The sequence below is a fragment of the Desmodus rotundus genome, chromosome 8 (assembly GCF_022682495.2).
Source record: "Desmodus rotundus isolate HL8 chromosome 8, HLdesRot8A.1, whole genome shotgun sequence".
Classification (NCBI taxonomy): Eukaryota; Metazoa; Chordata; class Mammalia; order Chiroptera; family Phyllostomidae; genus Desmodus; species Desmodus rotundus.
The window spans coordinates 52,262,501-52,279,724 of record NC_071394.1 but is presented as its reverse complement, the minus strand read 5'-3'; the positions used below and the strand labels follow the sequence as shown (position 1 = coordinate 52,279,724).

Sequence of the window (17,224 nt, the reverse complement as noted above, 5' to 3'; positions counted from 1 at the left end):
GGGGTAGGTGTTACTAGGGGTTACTGAAGGCAGAGGGATGTAGGCATACTGGGGCCTGTTACAACTTTGTAATTCCAAGAAATTGATTCCTTCTCGTAAATGGATGTTTCCTGATTTGTAGTAACTTAAACTTTTTTTCACAAAATTTTCTCCCCACATTTAGTCTGCAAACTAATTACCCGCCCATAGACAGTTAACAATACTGTTTTGGGGTCCATTTGTTAAATGTTACTATAAATATAGTGTGTAAGTTTTGTATTCATAATTTCATTTTCAACTTTTTAAAAAATGGGAATGAGATCTTGATTTATATATGGAAGCTCTAATTTACTTTGAAGGTATTCGTTTGTATTTTGTAAAAATTTGGCTTTAAAGTATCATATACAAGAATATTTATTCATCATCTTAAAGAAATTAAGTTTTTTCTTTTCTATTACACAGAACCATAGTTCATATACCCTACTTTTCTCCTTACTCTGCCCTTTCTACTTTGAGTCCCTATCTTTTATATTTTTTTTCTCTTTTCTTCCTAGTTTCTTTTTATTTCCTCCTGTTCTTTTGAATATTTGCATAAGGAATCATCTGAGTATGTCTCTATATATGCTTGGCAGATGAAATGAATGGTTTCTTTTCATTAAAGCCTGACTCACAGGAGATAAGACAGTTCTTTCTCTAACTTTCTACTTTCTGTGGAGCCAACCAGACTGTATGGAGTTGTGAAATGAGGAATTACCTTCTAGATCACTTACTTTCCTGTTCCTGAGGGATAAGGAAGCAATGTGGATATTAGGTGAATCCAGAAGAGGAGTCTAGTGGGTAGTAAAGACACCAGATTCTAATGCAAGTAAACTAAAAGTATTATTTAAAGAAGGCAAATTAGGTTAAAGAAATACATATTGAATTTTTAAAAATATGTTCCAGTTACTTATTCTTGATAATTTTTTGTGTCTGTGTTTAGATGATTACATCGCCATTGGAGCTGACGAGGAAGAATTAGGATCTCAAATTGAGGAAGATATCCTTTGTGTCTATATGCATAATTGTTTCAAGCAGTCTGCTAGATTAACTATAAATTTTTCTTCCAGTATAGATTTTTTAATTTTTATTTTATTTGTATTCTTCAGATTCCGTCTTAATTGTGTTGTTTTGATGGGAAAAGAGAGGGCCATCTGTGTCATTTTCATTCTTTTTGTTTTCCTGTCATTCAAAAGTAAAACATATAGTGTTGATAGCATTTTTCTTTTTCTTTTTAAGATTGTATTTATTTTTAGAGAGAGGATGGGAGGGAGAAAGAGGGAAACATCAATGTGTGATTGCCTCTTGCACACCCCCTACTGGGGACCTCGCCTGCAAACCACGCATGTGCCCTGACTGGGAATTGAACCAGCGACCCTTTGGTTCACAGGCCAGCATTCAGTCCACTGAGCCACACCAGCCAGGGCTTATTTTTCTGTTATACAAATGAAAATGTAGCATCTCAATTGAAGTGGTGCCAAAAGGCAGAGAAAACACACACTAGTATGTGTGAAATAGGGTTTCATAGTTGGGCGGAACTCAGCAAACCATACACAATCCTCTGGGAGGGTACAAGGTGAGGGTCTCTAGGAGAGAGGCTGAACATGCAGGTATAGGGAGCTGGGAACATCTAGGTGATAGTGCGATGGTAGGACTATCCTGGTTGAGGAAATAGCCTTGTTAGAAAGGGAACTCCTCAAGGGCGCAGCCTCTGTTCTGGACTGTTCTTTTGAGAATGAACCTTCAGGGCCACCATGTTGATCTCTTCTCATTTGGTCCAAGAGAACTGTGTAGTACTTGAGACATTTAGGATCCTTGGTGGAATTTAGATTTGAGCAAGTTAAAGCTTGTAGAAGTTCAAGCTCTTTTTCAAAAGTTTTCTAAGATAGAGTACCTGAGTTTCTTTTTGAAACCCTTTTAATTTGTGTGCTCCTGGAATTAAACATTAAGAAGAAAGCATTGCTCATTCATAGCCTAAAAGTATAATCGCTATTATTTGCCAGTTACAGATCAAGGAATATGGTAGAATCAGAGTCTTGTTAATCTAAATTTGGAACAGGTTTTGTGAACTTCTTAAAAATTTCAGGAATTCTTATTTTGGCAGAATAGGGAAAAAAGTAATCTTACCTTTGTAATTTAACCTTTTTTTCCTTAGTGGTATATACCTATATATCAAGAAATAAGGAATACAGACATGAAATACAAAAATAGAGTACGAAGTAGAATATCAAATCTTAAGGATGCAAAGAATCCAAATTTAAGGAAAAATGTACTGTGTGGGAATATCCCTCCTGACTTGTTCGCTAGAATGACGGCAGAGGTGAGTATATCTGACTGTTATGTTTCCATGATGTGATTCCATGATGTGAAGTGTAAAGTCTGTTTAAATCACAAAGTACTATATGACCACTGCATATATAATAAATCATTATATTATTAGCTTTCCTGATGTATTTGTACATACAATACTCTAGACAAATACTGTACTTAAGGAGATTGAATTGCTTGGCATCAATACTTAGCCTCTTCCACAGCTATACAATGATTTTTGTATTAAATCATTGTCTGAAGACAAAAGTGTTTTAACTTATTGTGGATTCAGGTAGAATTGAAGAGTTGAATTTGTAATTGCAAACAGACTTTGAAATCTCTAAGCTCTTTCTGTGGTTAAAACCTGCAAAATTACTCACATCTTATTAACTGTCCCTTAAATTTATATAGAGGTTGATGGGAAAAATGAATTTCATAGCTGGCTATTTATAGACATTGCTGGTAATAGAAAATAGCTGTGGTGTGTCTGCAATCTTACTATTTTCTTAAGCATCCAAGAGAGTGAATTCTTCTTTTATATAGCTAATAAAAATTATTATTTTGAAAAAAAATTTTTTAATTCATTTTTAAAATACTCAAAGTAATTTCAAACTTTCAGAAAGTAGAGGACATAGAGTATTGAAATCCCATATTATCTGTCACTCTGGCTTTAGGTATTTTTCAAGAATTTGCACCCTTTTCATCTATCCCTCTTTTCTTTTTCCTTCTTTTCTCCTGAATTGTTTTCAAACAAATCTTAGACATTATGTTCTTTTACCTCTACATACTTGAGAGGTATCTTTAAAAATACTGTATTTTTCTCAAATAAAGGTCATCAACACTTCCAGTAAAGCTATCGATAATTTCTTGGTATCATTTAAATAGTAGATTATATTTAATATTGTTCTTTCATATCCTTTTTTCTTGGTTGTACATTTATTTTGTGTCAGGATCCAAAGTCTACACATTACCTTTAGTTCAGTCTTTTAAGATTGTGTGTGTGTGTGTGTGTGTGTGTGTGTCTAAAGCAATGTCTTCTCCTACCCGTGCCCCTGCTTTTTTCTTCATGGCATCTACCTGTTGAAGAAACCAGTTTATTTCTTCTGTATCCCACAGTATGAATTGTCTCTTTTTTGTCATAAGGTTATTTAACTTTTCTGTCCCATTTTCTCTTAACCAGAAACTAGTTCTATAGGTTCGACTATATACAAGTTGAACTTTTTTTCAAACTTTTTTTCCTGCATAAACATTTCATAAGTGGTGTTTTTTACTTCATAATTTATAACATCAGGAGACACATAATGTCCCTCTGTGCTCTTAGCATTCTGAGATTCACCAGTGAGATTGTGTGTGTACTTATAGTCTGTCTCCCTCACTGTGAAGTTCTTTTTTGCCCTTTCATCTAATGTGTTGTTCATCCATTGATGATCCTTCCCTGAATTGGTTGTTTTATTAGGAACTGCAAAATAGTGATTTCTAAAATTACGTCATTCTTTTCACATTTATTAGCTCAATTTCTCTGATAAAGAAGCTCTTTCCCTTATAAACTTGGGCATTACTCTGTCGGTTTGGTTAGGAAAGCCAGGATGAATGTGTAATTTTTTCACTTTAGTTAACAGTTATTAGAATGAGGAGTTGGTGCCTAGTAACTGCCACTGGGGGCTTTTGTTGCTGTTTTGCATGTGTCTGTATGCTCTTTTTTTCTAAGTATCATACTTGATTGGTTCTTTACAGTAATTTATTTTGGTGGCTGAAGAAATGATCTTTGGCCAATGGGAACAACTTTATTTCAGCTCCTCTGTCCATTTGACTTGAAAGTCTTTGGTAGCTTCTTTGCTTTCTAGCACAAGAAAATGATCCTGGCTTATCCTGTGTAGTTCTTGACTCAAAACTGGAACCGGACATTTCTCCAAAGGTCCTTGTTTCCTTTTTTGAGCAGGCAGTGGTACATCCCCATATAGACACTAGAGATGCTCATTGCTATAGGATTACATTGTTTATAAGCCTTTAAGCAGTAATCAATGCAATTTGCACTTACAAAATTATAAGTATTTGAAGAAATCTTAGGAGGAAGCGAACTCTAGAGTCCTTTGAGAAAAAATATTTTTTCACTTTTAAAACCTTAAAAATTGATTTTAGTTTTATTCTTATTAAGCTAATTGAGCATAAAAAGCATTCGAAATATACAAAGAAGACACCTATAATTATTATGTCACCTTCTAATAGGAAATGGCTAGTGATGAGCTCAAAGAGATGCGGAAAAACTTGACCAAAGAAGCCATCAGAGAGCATCAGATGGCCAAGACAGGTGGAACCCAGACTGACTTATTCACGTGTGGCAAATGTAAAAAGAAGAATTGTACTTACACACAGGTTTGTGATTGTTTATGGAGTCTTACTTTCATATTAACAATGTTGTGATTTTGTTTCAAAAATAGTAATTACCAGTTTATTTTGATATTTTTCAAGAGGAAATGTGATCTCTTAAGTGTAAGAATGCTTTCTTAATACTAACAAGATTCCAATAAATTGTAAATAAGTTATGTTTATACTTTCATGGACATTGTTATTGTGAAAGCTCTGTTAATTAAGTAAAATTTATAAATGTATACAATTTATTAAAATGGCCATTTTCTTTTTCTAAGAGTTAATAAGCAGTTGATTATTCGTTAGTATATAAACAAGCTGTCATTCTTTTTCTTTCTAACCCTCTTATAAATTAAGGATTTGTTCTCTCTCATATAGAGTGTGGATACTTTTATCTTAACTGGTTTCCAGATATTTTTTCCTCTTAGCAACATGTTGATGACATTTATATTCATATATGATATGACTGACCTCCTTTTTTGATCTTTAACAGCTTAAAAGAGCCATGTTATAGTTATTTTAGTTATATGTGCATATGTGAAAATGGTGTTTTATCACTCTCATTAATCTCATTTACCAGATATGTTTTTGTGCTGTATTTGTAATCTACTGAATCAGAATTTTCACCTGAAGGAATAACTTACCGTATTTCAGATTAATAGACATGTTTAGGGAATTGAATTTTCTGCTTGACAGAAACTAAGCCCTTAAAAAATATTACTAAACTATGTATAAGTTGTAGGAAGGAGCCTTTCCTTTTTTTATTATATAAAAGTACTGTATTCTCAAGGTTAAAAATTCAAAAAGTACGAAAGATTATGAGTGGAAACTCCCCCCACACCCACCCCACACACACGTTTTTGCTTGCAGCTACCTGGTTCTCCCCTCCCGAGAGGTAAACCAGGATTACTAGTTTGTTGTGTGGCTTTCTACATGTTTTATGTACACAAAGGCTGTCCGGAAAAAATCCAGCCAATGTTAATATAACAAGAATGGTTTGTGTGACACTGATGTAACCTGGGAGCCAAGCTTCAACATTCCTCCATAGCAGCTATTTGCATGACTCAAAAGGCCACAGTTATTGGCAACTGATGATTGGCAGCTTCATCACGACAGTGCATCTGCTTGTAAATCATATATCGTGTTGAGTTTTTTGGTGAAACATCAAATCACCTAGGTGACTCAGCCCCACTATACCCCAGATTTGGCGCCCTGCAACTTCTGGCTTTCCCCAAAACTAAAATCACCTTCGAAAAGTGATTTTACCGTCAGGAAAATGCAATGGGGTATCTGGTGGAGATTGAAAGAACTGTGTGAGGTCCCAAGGTGCCTACTTTGAAGGGAACTGAGGCTTCATTGTCTTATGTACAATGCTTCCTGTATCTTGTATCTTCTTCAATAAATGTCTCTATTTTTTTTTATATATTTATTGATTATGCTATTACAATTGTCCCATTTCCCCCCCTTCACTCAACTCCATCCTGCCCACCCGCTCCCTTCCACATTCCCCCCCTATAGTTCATTTCCATGGGTCATACTTATAAGTTCTTTGGCTTCTACATTTCCCACACTATTCTTACCCTCCCCCTGTCTATTTTCCACCTATCATTTATGCTATTTATTCTCTGTACCTTCCTCCCTCCCCCTCCCCCACTGACAGCCCTCCATGTGATCTCCATTTCTGTGATTCTCTTCCTGTTCTAGTTGTTTGCATAGTTTTCTTTTGATTTTGTTTTAGGTGTGGTTGTTAATAACTGTGAGTTTGCTGTCATTATTACTGTTCATATTTTTTATCTTCTTTTTCTTAGATAAGTCCATTTAACATTTCATATAATAATTGCTTGCTGATGATGAACTCCTTGAACTTGACCTTATCTGAGAAGCACTTTATCTGCCCTTCCATTCTAAATGATAGCTTTGCTGGATACAGTAATCTTGGATGTAGGCCCTTGCCTTTTATGACTTGGAATACTTCTTGCCAGCCCCTTCTTGCCTGTAAGGTCTCTTTGGAGAAATCAGCTGACAGTCTTATGGGAAGTCCTTTGTAGGTAACTGTGTCCTTTTCTCTTGCTGCTTCTAAGATTCTCTCCTTCTGTTTCATCTTGGGTAATGTAATTATGATGTGCCTTGGTGTGTTCCTCCTTGGGTCCAGCTTCTTTGGGACTCTCTGAGCTTCCTGGACTTCCTGGAAGTCTATTTCCTTTGCCAGATTAGGGAAGTTGTCCTTCATTATTTCTTCAAAGAAGTTTTCAATTTCTTGTTTTTCCTCTTCTCCTTCTGGCACCCCTATAATTTGGATGTTGGAACGTTTGAAGATTCCTGGAGGTTCCTAAGCCTTTCCTCATTTTTCCGAATTCTTGTTTCTTCATTCTTTTCTGGTTGGATGTTTCTTTCTGCCTTCTGGTCCACACCTTTGATTTGAGTCCCAGTTTCCTTCGCATCACTATTGGTTCCCTGTACATTTTCCTTTGTTTCTCTTGGCATAGCCTTTGTTTTTTCATCTAGTTTTCGAACAAATTCAACCAATTCTGTGAGCGTCTTAATAACCAGTGTTTTGAACTATGCATCCGATAGGTTGGCTATCTCTTCCTCGCTTAGTTGTATTTTTTCTGGAGCTTTGAAGGGTTCTGTCATTTGGGCCTTTTTTTTTTGGTCCTGGGGCGTCTGTTACTTAAAGGGGTGGAGCCTTAGGTGTTCACGGGGGCGGGGTAACGCTGGTTAATGCACTGTGACGCTGTACGTGTGGGAGGGGCCGAGAGGGAGCAATGGCGCCTGCTCCACTCTCCACCGGATCTCAGCCACTCCCTCGGCTACCCACAATCAAACTGGGCCCCTCTGGTGCTGACCCCTGAGTGGGTGAGCTTGTGCACACTCTAGGCCCCTGTGGGTCTCTCCAACAACCTCTCCTGTGAGGCTGGGAGTCTCTCCTGCTACCGCCCCAACTCCCACGGGCGTTTTCAATCAGAGGTTTGAGGCTTTATTTCTCCGAGCTGGAGCCCTGGGTTGTGGGGTCTGCTTCCCTCCCCTCCGTTCGTCTGGGTTTATCTGTGCGTGAGTGTGGGGCTGCGGGGTGCTATCCGCTGCTCCGCCTGCCCCGTTCTCTGCCACTCTGAGTCCGGCCCTCTCAGTTTATCTGTGTGCAAATGTGGGGCCGCAGGGTCTGCTAGTGCTCGGACTGCCTGCCCCTTTGGTCCCACGCTCCGCCAGTCTCGGTCCCGCCACGGCCACGTGAGTCCTCTCCACCCTGGTGCCCGTCTCTGCCCCTTCTACTGGTCTGGATGTATGTTTCTTTTTTTATTTCCTTGGTGTCGGACTTCCTTGCCGTTCGATTTTCTGTCAGTTCTGGTTGTGCGAGGAGGCGCAGTGTGTCTACCTACGCCACCATCTTGGTCAAAAAGTCAAATGTCTCTTTTTCATATTATGTGGCTGGATACCTTCTGGACAGACCTTGTATACTTGCAAACATGAATATGTTTTTGTTTCCCCTTCTTGCTAAACACATTTGTAGCATATTTTATAAGCTTCTGCCTCTTTTTTATTTTTTTAAAGGTGCATGATACTTTATTTTTAAATATACTTTATTTTCAGATATACTTTATTTAACCAATCTAAAGTCATTTACCTTTTTGAAGTGTTTCATTTAGTCATAATTATATCTGATATTTCAGAATTTTTGTGAAAGTATTACTACTTGGGGTGGGGTGGAGAGATGGGGAGAAAAGGCATACAACTGTAATTGAATAACAATAAAAATTTTTTTAAAAGGTATTTCTACTGGTAATTAGTAAAATATATCAGCATATGAAAGTGGTCTCAGGAAATTCTGAGTTGGAATTGCTTTATTTTCTTTTAATCAGTCAGTAGGAAAATCTCAACAATATAAATTTTACTCTAAAAATGTCACACAGTAGAATTAAATATAAATAGAAGGGTGTTTAAAAGTTAAACCTTTAAAATGTATAAACAGCTATGATAAAAAAATTGTTTCTTTTAACAAAAAAAAGAACTAGTCTAGAGATGAAGTCATTATGATTTTCTTATAGTCAAAAAATTCTCTTTAGATAGAAAACATCCAAATTTGTTGGCAAAACCTATCATACAAAAGAGTTAAGTGTCACTCTTGGTTAACATGTACCCATCAGGAGGTCAGTTTTTTTCCCAGAGAGCAAAAGGTTCCTCATACTTACTTTTAGGGCCCTATGTAGCAGGATTAACTATATGTAAAATATTCAGTATTTCAGAAGGATTATTTTTAGCATTTTTATCTGAAGACCTTGAATAGGCAGAGAGCTGCTTTTTTGAGACTAGCTTATCTTTGGGCTTTTGAGTTACTGGTGAAAGTCATGTTAATATTTATGGGTATCATGGAGCTTCTGATCTTTGTAGTATGTATATTTTATGAGCTCATTAAAGTTACATATACCTTTTCAAAATGCAGTATTGTTAATATTTAGGTTCTTGCCTTCACCCATCTTCCTGTTCCCTGTAATTAGATTAAACTAAAGAATAACTTTTGACTTTAATAATGCTTTGTCAAATTCACTTAGGAGTATATACTTTAAAGAAATAACCCTTTTGTTTTTGAGACCTTTGGTTCCAGTATCCAAAGGAGACCTTCATCCTCCTCTTCAGTGGAGAACATCAGAAGTCTATAATCTTGTGTAGATAAAATCTTAAAAAGTCACATTAGCTTATTTATTTGTTTTTGCTGAGTTTTCTTTTTGTTTTTAAATTTTTAGTTGTAAAATACACATAACCTAAAATTTACCACCTTTATCATATTTAAGTATACAGTTTGATAGTACATGTATAGTGTTGTACCAATCTCCAGAACTCTATTCCTCTTGTAAAATTGAACCTCTATGCCCATGGAAAAACAAGTCTCCATTCTCCCTTCTCCCTAACCCCTGGCAACTACAAGTTTCTGAATTGGACTACTCTGGGTAGTCAAATGGATAAATGGAGTTCTATAGTATTTGTATTTTTATGACTGGCTTATTTCATGTAGTATAACATTCATAGAAGTTATCCATATTGTAGCATGTGTGAGAATTTCCTTTCTTTTTAAGGCTGAATAATAATCTATTGTATGTATCTTACATTTTATTTATTCATTCATCCTCTGATGGGCATGGGATTGCTTCCACTTTGGGGGCTATTGTGAATAACACTGCTGTGAACTTGTGTATAAATACCTCTTTGAGAACATTGCTTTCATTTTTGAGGATATATATGAATACCCCCCGAAGAAAGTGTGATTGCTGATCATACCAAGCATTATGATCTGTCAGAAACAGGTCATCCTGCTGGACCATGCAATACGCTCAATGGTCCACATAGGTGACCTTGGCCAGATAGATGTTCATGAAGGCATCAGTGTTGTCTGTGCACCCATGGGCCATGATGTCATCCCACAGGTCCACATTGGTTACCTGGCCTGGAAGACCTGCAGCGGCTTGATTAGGCTATTCTCACAGGTTGTTGATTAGCTCTCCTTTCTCCTGTACCACCTGGCTGCTCCTTGGCTGGATTCTTTCCTTTTTTTTTTCTGGCCTGGGGATTTAATGAAATCATATATGGAACCAAAATGGTTTGTTAATAGATGCTAATATTACATTCCTTCCATTAAATGTTTTAATTTGCAGTAAAAGAAATAGAAACAGTGCTTGGAAGATGAAATGCAGTTATTCTGAGATTTGGGTTTTCAGACATGTCATATCCTGAGCTCTGTCCTCTGCTCTCTAGGAGAGCCCTCCTACATGAAATTAATCTAATTTATAAAATGTACAAACAGGTCCTACTTTGGGATCCATTACCATTTAATCATGTTGGTTATTTTAATTCATTGGCTATGTGCTACTTATGCAAATTTTGATTATTTAACTCATTTTTTAAAATTATGTAAGTTTTGATTATTTCTTATAAAAGTATTTTTAAATTATATTTGTTCAGTGCATTTATGTGAAAAACATTACAAATTTTAACTTAAAAGAGAAACTTAATTGTAAAAACACTGAGACTTCTAGTCATTATATTGAGTGTGATTTTATCATGCTTTTCTTTAGATCCCTTCCTTATGAATGTAATTTCATCAGTTGATCAGTGTGTTGCTTTAAAAAGATAAAGAATATGAAGTACCTACTTATAGAAAATTTGGGAAATACAGAAAAATGTGAACAAGAAATTCAAAATTACCTATCAATTTGCCATCCAATATCATTGAAAGAACAATGATCAATATTTTGGCAGCTGTATTATCTTGTGGCTTTTTTCTGACTCTAGTTGCAGCTAACTACTGTAAACTTTTTTATATTTGTTAAACTTAGCTACTGTAATGTAAACGTTTTGAAGTATTGGAAATATCCTAAGTGCCCATCAGTAGGTGAATGGATTAAAAAACTGGTTCATCTACACAGTGGAATACTATGCAGCACAAAGAAAGAAGAGGGAATTACACTTTGAGACAGCATGGATGGAACTGGAGACTATTGTGCTAAGTGAAATAATCCAGTTGATGAAAGACAAATACCATATAATTTCACTTATAAGAGGATTTAATGAGCAAAATAAACAAATGAGCAAAACAGAACCAAAGACAAGGAATCAGAGCAGACTGACAGCTGCCAGAAGAAAGGGGGTGGGGGGAATGGTGGAAAGAAGGGGAAGGGAATCATCAAAGAAGATGTATGAATGACCCATGGACTGGGAGTGGGGGATGGTGTAGGACAGAGGAGGGCAAAGGGGGGAAAATTGGGAAAACTGTAGTAGAATAAACAAGAATATAAAACATTTTCCTCTTAATTATTTTTTAAAAACTTGTAAACATCTTAATATCTATATAATACTTCATCAGGTAAAGGTATTCTAACTTATTTCATTATGTCCCTGTTGGTTAAGTTGTTTTATTATAAAATCATCCTCTTTAGCCCTGGCTGGTGTGGCTCAGTGGATTGAGCACAGGCCTGCGAACTGGAAAGTCGCAGGTTGGATTGCCCATCGGGACACATGCCTGGGTTGTGGGCCAGTCTCCAGTTGGGGGTGTGTAAGAGGCAACTAGTCAATTGATGCTTTCTCTCATACATGTTTCTCTCCCTCTATCCCTCCCTTCCTCCCTCCCTCCTCCCTCTCTAAAAATAGATAAATAAAACCATTTAAAAATCATCCTCTTTAAATACTCTTGTACAAAGATTTTTCATCCCTAGCTTTATTGAGGAAAAATTAACAAATATAATTGCATGTCTTTAAAGTGTGCAGTATGATGATTTGATGTATATGTACATTGTGGAATGATTCCCAAGGTCAAGATAATTAACATATCTGTCACCTCACATAGTTAAGTAGTATGTGTGTGTGGTGAGAATACTTAAGATCTATTGTAACTATAGTCATGCTATACATTATATATATTAGATCCTCAGAATTTACTCTTATAACTAAAGTTTGTACTCTTTGATTTATATATCTTCCCATTCTCCCATACCCCCAGCCCCTGGCAACCACCATTCTATTCTGTTTATATAAAATAAGTCCCCCCTTTTTAAGATTCCACATATAAATATTTGTCTTTGGTGTATTTCACTTAGCATAATGCCCCCATATTTATCCATGTTGTGTCAGGTGGCCAGATTTCCTTCTTTTTTTATGGCTGAATAAATTCCATTGTGTATGTGTACCACTTTTCTTTATCCATTCATTTATTGAAGGACATTTAGGTTGTTTCCTTACCCTGGCTATGATTGATACTGCAGTGAACATGGTATGCAGATATCTTTTTGAGATTCTTATCTCATTTCCTTTGGATAAATATCCAGAAATGGGACTGCTGGATCATATGGTATTTTGATTTTTAATTTTTTGAGGAACCTCCATGCTGATTTTCATAATGTCTTTTCCAGTATACATTCTTACCAACAATGTACAAGGGTATCCTTCACATTCTCACTAACACTTGTTATCCCTTGTCTTTGATAACAGCCATTCTGACAGTTGTGAGGTGATACTTTATTGTGGTTTTGATTTGCATTTCCCTGATTGTTTAGTGATGTTGAGGTGTACACAGATCTTTGTATGTCTAATTACCATCTTTAGAATAGATCAGATAACAAGTTTCTAGATCACAGAGAAGGGTATTTATTTAAGACTTTTTGTTGTTGCCTAATTTTTAGAAGCAGTTATATTTGTCAGAGTGCAGTATGCTTAATTTTCACATCTTTGCTAATTTGTAAGAGAAAATTGATATATTTTTAATTAACATTTTTCTTAGTGATGAAAATTGTCATTTTTAATTAATATTTTTCTTAATGATGAAAATTGTCATATTAGTCATTTATAAAAAGTACAGTGTGTGATATTAGATGATTTCCCACTTATCTGGGATTCATTAAACATGAAAAGACAAAGAAGGGAGGACTTAGAAAATTGAAGTTTGGAAATGTGTGTTCTTCTAACATTAGCTTATTTGAACTTGTTTCAGTCTGTTACACATTTTACTGTGGTATATTGTGGTTATTATATTTTTTATGTAGAATGTTCTTATTTAGATGGGACTTTTTATAGTGTTATAAAAAATAGTATTTTTTATTTGATTTTTCTACACAGGTACAAACGCGTAGTGCCGATGAACCAATGACAACATTTGTTGTCTGCAATGAATGTGGAAATCGATGGAAGGTATGGCACCTTGTTAGATTCATATTTTATTCATTTATGATAGAATGATTTCCTACGTCTGTTCATAAGCCTGTCTAGGTACCTAAATACATACATATGCTCACACTATTCAGTATTCGGACAGTCTGTGACTAACCATTTGTAATGCAATGTACTACATTGTATTCTGTTAGAAATAAAGAATGTTAATTTTCCTACCTTCATGCTGTTTTGGTATAGGAATAACAGAATTGAACCTCACATGTTTGGTTACTGTAGCACAGTCCTGTATATACTATACTAATTTAATTGCTTCAACTCTTGTACTTCCAGAAAATCTGTCCATATGTATTTCTTTTCTTCATAGGTTTTGATTCTGGAGAAATTTGTTAAAATCCAATCTAATGATTTTAGTGTTACATTAGGAATTACAGATGAGCATTGTCATGGTCTGGTAGGCTTTTCACTAAGCCTTCACATTGCCTGTATACTCTTGAATTAGCCCCACACAGGCAAGTTTGTTACTTAAATGATTCATTCTTCAGTGATTTCTGTGAGCCACAAGTAATATAATTTAAAATTGGGAGAAGAATTACGTATCAGTCCTAAGATCATTTTTATTGTTGATTGATATGGGAATGTTGGGTGTGTGGGGTTGGGGAGGCTCATATAGTAGGAATATAGTCTTTGGAGCCAAATAAGTTTTTAACTCCTTTGCCACTTACCCTTACTGTACTGTAATTTTATCATGTATTAAATGTAAATAATACCTACCTTACAGGTTGTGGTGAAGAGTGAAGTAATACATTTAGAGTGACTGATAATTGTTGATGTTCAAAAAATGCTGACTTTTTATTCATTTTTGTGAAGTTTGTACAAGATTTTTTTTTGGTTACACTTACATAGACTTTTTAGTCTAATATTTATTTTGAATTATTCACATAGGTTAAAGCATTTTCCAAAAATCAGAGTGAATTAAAAACTAGACAGTGGGGGAGTATCTCCCACAAATATGGTATGGGACTTTGGCTTTAGAAACTATTGTAGGGGTTGAGACCAGTACCCATTTTATTATGCACAAGCATTCAGTTCTCAGCTGGGAAAGTTACTGATATTGAGAGTTCTTCATGGTTTGAAATAGTGGCTCTTATTCTGAGTTTGCAGAAGTTTTAACATTAAGAGGGATATTCACATTTTCCCCCTAGTCCTATTGAGCAAATCTGGCCTTTCCAGATAGCTCTCTTAGATTTATTTTGCATGATAGTTTACTATTATTCTTAGTAGTAGTGATAGTAATAGTAGTATAGGGTATATAACAGTTTGTTTTGAATACAGGCAGTTCGCTGCGTAAGTTCTGATGTAGGACCTATTAGATTTAAGAAAGTTCAATTTACTGTAGAAAGCTGATACCTAGGGTGGCTTACTCTAAAAGTTCAAATTTTAGAATTCATTTTTTTTAAACCTATAAACACTAAAAAGGGTTTCTTTTTTATTTTTTAGATTAAATTTATTGGTGTAACATTGGTTAATAACATTATATATAAGTTTCGGGTGTGTGATTCTATAATATATACTATATCATCTGTGTATTGCATTGTGTGCTCACCCCCCAAAGTTTAGTCTCCTTCTGTCATGTATTTGACCCCCTATCCCCTCTTCGTCTTTCTCCAAACCCATTTCCTCTCTGGTAACTACCACACCGTTGTGTCTAGAAGAGGGGTTCTTAATTAAAGAAAAAAAATTATACTATTTTAGTTATATATTTCTCCCAATCCTAAGTTGGAAAAGTCAAATGCTTAAGACAGGTGATTATTCATATTTGAAAAATCAAATAGCGTCTTTTTAAAAAATGCCTTTTTCTTAGCAATGTAAAGTGTATGCTGTGTTAAATGGGGAAAGGGAAACTATATTGTCTGTATTTAAAGGTTTCATAAATTTTTCTTCTTTTTTTGACAGTTCTGTTGAGTCAGAAGAATTGGCAAAATATCTGGACCATTGAGAAAATGGATTTTGTAATTAGCTTTAAAACTAGGCCAGGGAACTAGTTTTTCTGCAAATCAGATTTTTAAAGAAAATGCATCCCTCGGGTTAGTCTTTGTTTTTGACATAGCATCCTTCCTTAAATGACTTGTGTAGTTTCAGATCAGTAGGGAGACTACATAATTGTATGGTATCTGTTCCAAACATTTTTTCATTTTTATAAGTAATTACACTTTTATCAATTAAACTTTTGGCAATTTATTTTTACCTTTTTTGCTTCTTAAAGAAAAATTACTTTAACTTTTTTACAGTCTAAAAAATATAGTAGAAGTGTTATTCTCGGTTAATACCTAAATGAAAATTACATTTTTCCCCTTATTGGCTTGTACATGCAAATATTAAAGGAGAGGTAATATAATTTTAAGTTTATGAAATGTGGTGTGTATTCAAATAATACTTGACCAGCATATCTAAATTGTATATAATATTTGAACTAGCATATGAAATTGGTTTTAATTATTATATTCACAAGTCTGGATTAATTAGATACTAATTTTACATTTGTAACTAACCATGATCATTATTTCTTGTAATTTCTTGTATATGTTTATTTCTTGTTCTTAATAGAGTTTACTTTTGGAAATATGACTTGACTTTGTTGAAATCCATTTGGTTTTGTTGTTTATTTACCTGTTTGACTTAATAGTGTATTTTAGTTTTACAGAACACTGTTTAGTAGGCTTTTCATAAATCCCAGCACAGGCAAAGAATAAAAGCATCTAATTTTTTTCCCCTCATAGAAAGACATATTGGGGGAAATGTTAACATTAGTGTCATTACTATAAATAGGTCATGACTTGATTTTGATTTGGAAGTCTATACCGCCCAAGAATTAAGTTTAAGGATTGTATAAATCTTTTCATATTGAGGTTGATAGAAAATATTTTTTGTCCTGAGTCTATTAAGATGACTTTTTCTGTTACACAATTAATGAGGTTGTTGAACAAATTGAATATATGGACAATAATGCAACACTTTTTATAGTACAGATGTTACAATTAAGTTTTATATTTTGTTTAAATGTGTACTAGTGTTCTGTTAGGAATAAGAAAAAATAATTTTCACACAGGTTTCTTAAGGTACACTTGCTCCAGCATATTTTAAAAGGCCACTGTTACAAAATCTACAACTTATCATTCTAAATCTGTAATCTGTCAAACACCTACAGACAGACTTCAGTACATGCTTTGCTCCCCTTTGCTCTCGTTTTCTTATTTCTTATTGGAAATCAATTTTATGTAATACAGAAGACAACATTTAAAAGTCACTGTTAAGACCCCATGTATAAGACTTGGCCCACTGGTACCATTCTGTCTTTACTTTGCCAATTTACAGATTAACCTTTTGTTTTATCATTTGAAAAATAAAGTGCATTTTTGAAAGAATGAGTTTTAAGAATAAAATTAAAATAGTTCCACTTTTAAACTGTGATGCATTTTAAAATTTGTAATTCAATAAAGTTTCTTGTTATTAAATTTATCACATTTTGTCATTTTATTTAACACTGAAGCTTGCTTTACTTTTTGTTTAAAAAGTTCTCTTCTTCCATCTACTAAGGTGTTCTTAAAGTACAGTTTTAATTAAGTGATGCCTGCTGGTTTTAGTAAAAGCTAGTGTTTACCACTAGTACAGAGTGTGTTTCTCCTCTCTGTTCTGGATCCCTGGCAAGGGGTGCCCGGTGGTTCTGAGTAGGACATGTGATCATATCCCATGTGTGCACTTCATGTAACATGAGAGACCAAATAGTGAGTCTACTATAGGAAAATACCTAGCCAGTTATAAAGCAACTGGAAGTAAATGTTATCAAGGGTAATATTTGATAATATTTATTTCCAGGACAAAG

The 17,224-nt window shown here is 34.8% G+C and overlaps 1 protein-coding gene across 2 annotated transcripts in view; it reads left to right on the top strand.

Moving 5' to 3' along the window:
- Positions 1-16,860, top strand: part of TCEA1 (transcription elongation factor A1) — a 49,491-nt gene extending 32,631 nt beyond the window's left edge. For both annotated transcript variants that reach the window (XM_045186081.3, XM_024578259.3), the window contains exons 6-10: positions 959-1,015; positions 2,181-2,335; positions 4,552-4,698; positions 13,291-13,362; positions 15,298-16,860. In XM_045186081.3, coding sequence (XP_045042016.1) covers positions 959-1,015; positions 2,181-2,335; positions 4,552-4,698; positions 13,291-13,362; positions 15,298-15,306 — 440 coding nt within the window. In that variant the 3' untranslated portion in view covers positions 15,307-16,860. The remainder of the gene's footprint in view (positions 1-958; positions 1,016-2,180; positions 2,336-4,551; positions 4,699-13,290; positions 13,363-15,297) is intronic.
- Positions 16,861-17,224: the final 364 nt, after the last annotated feature.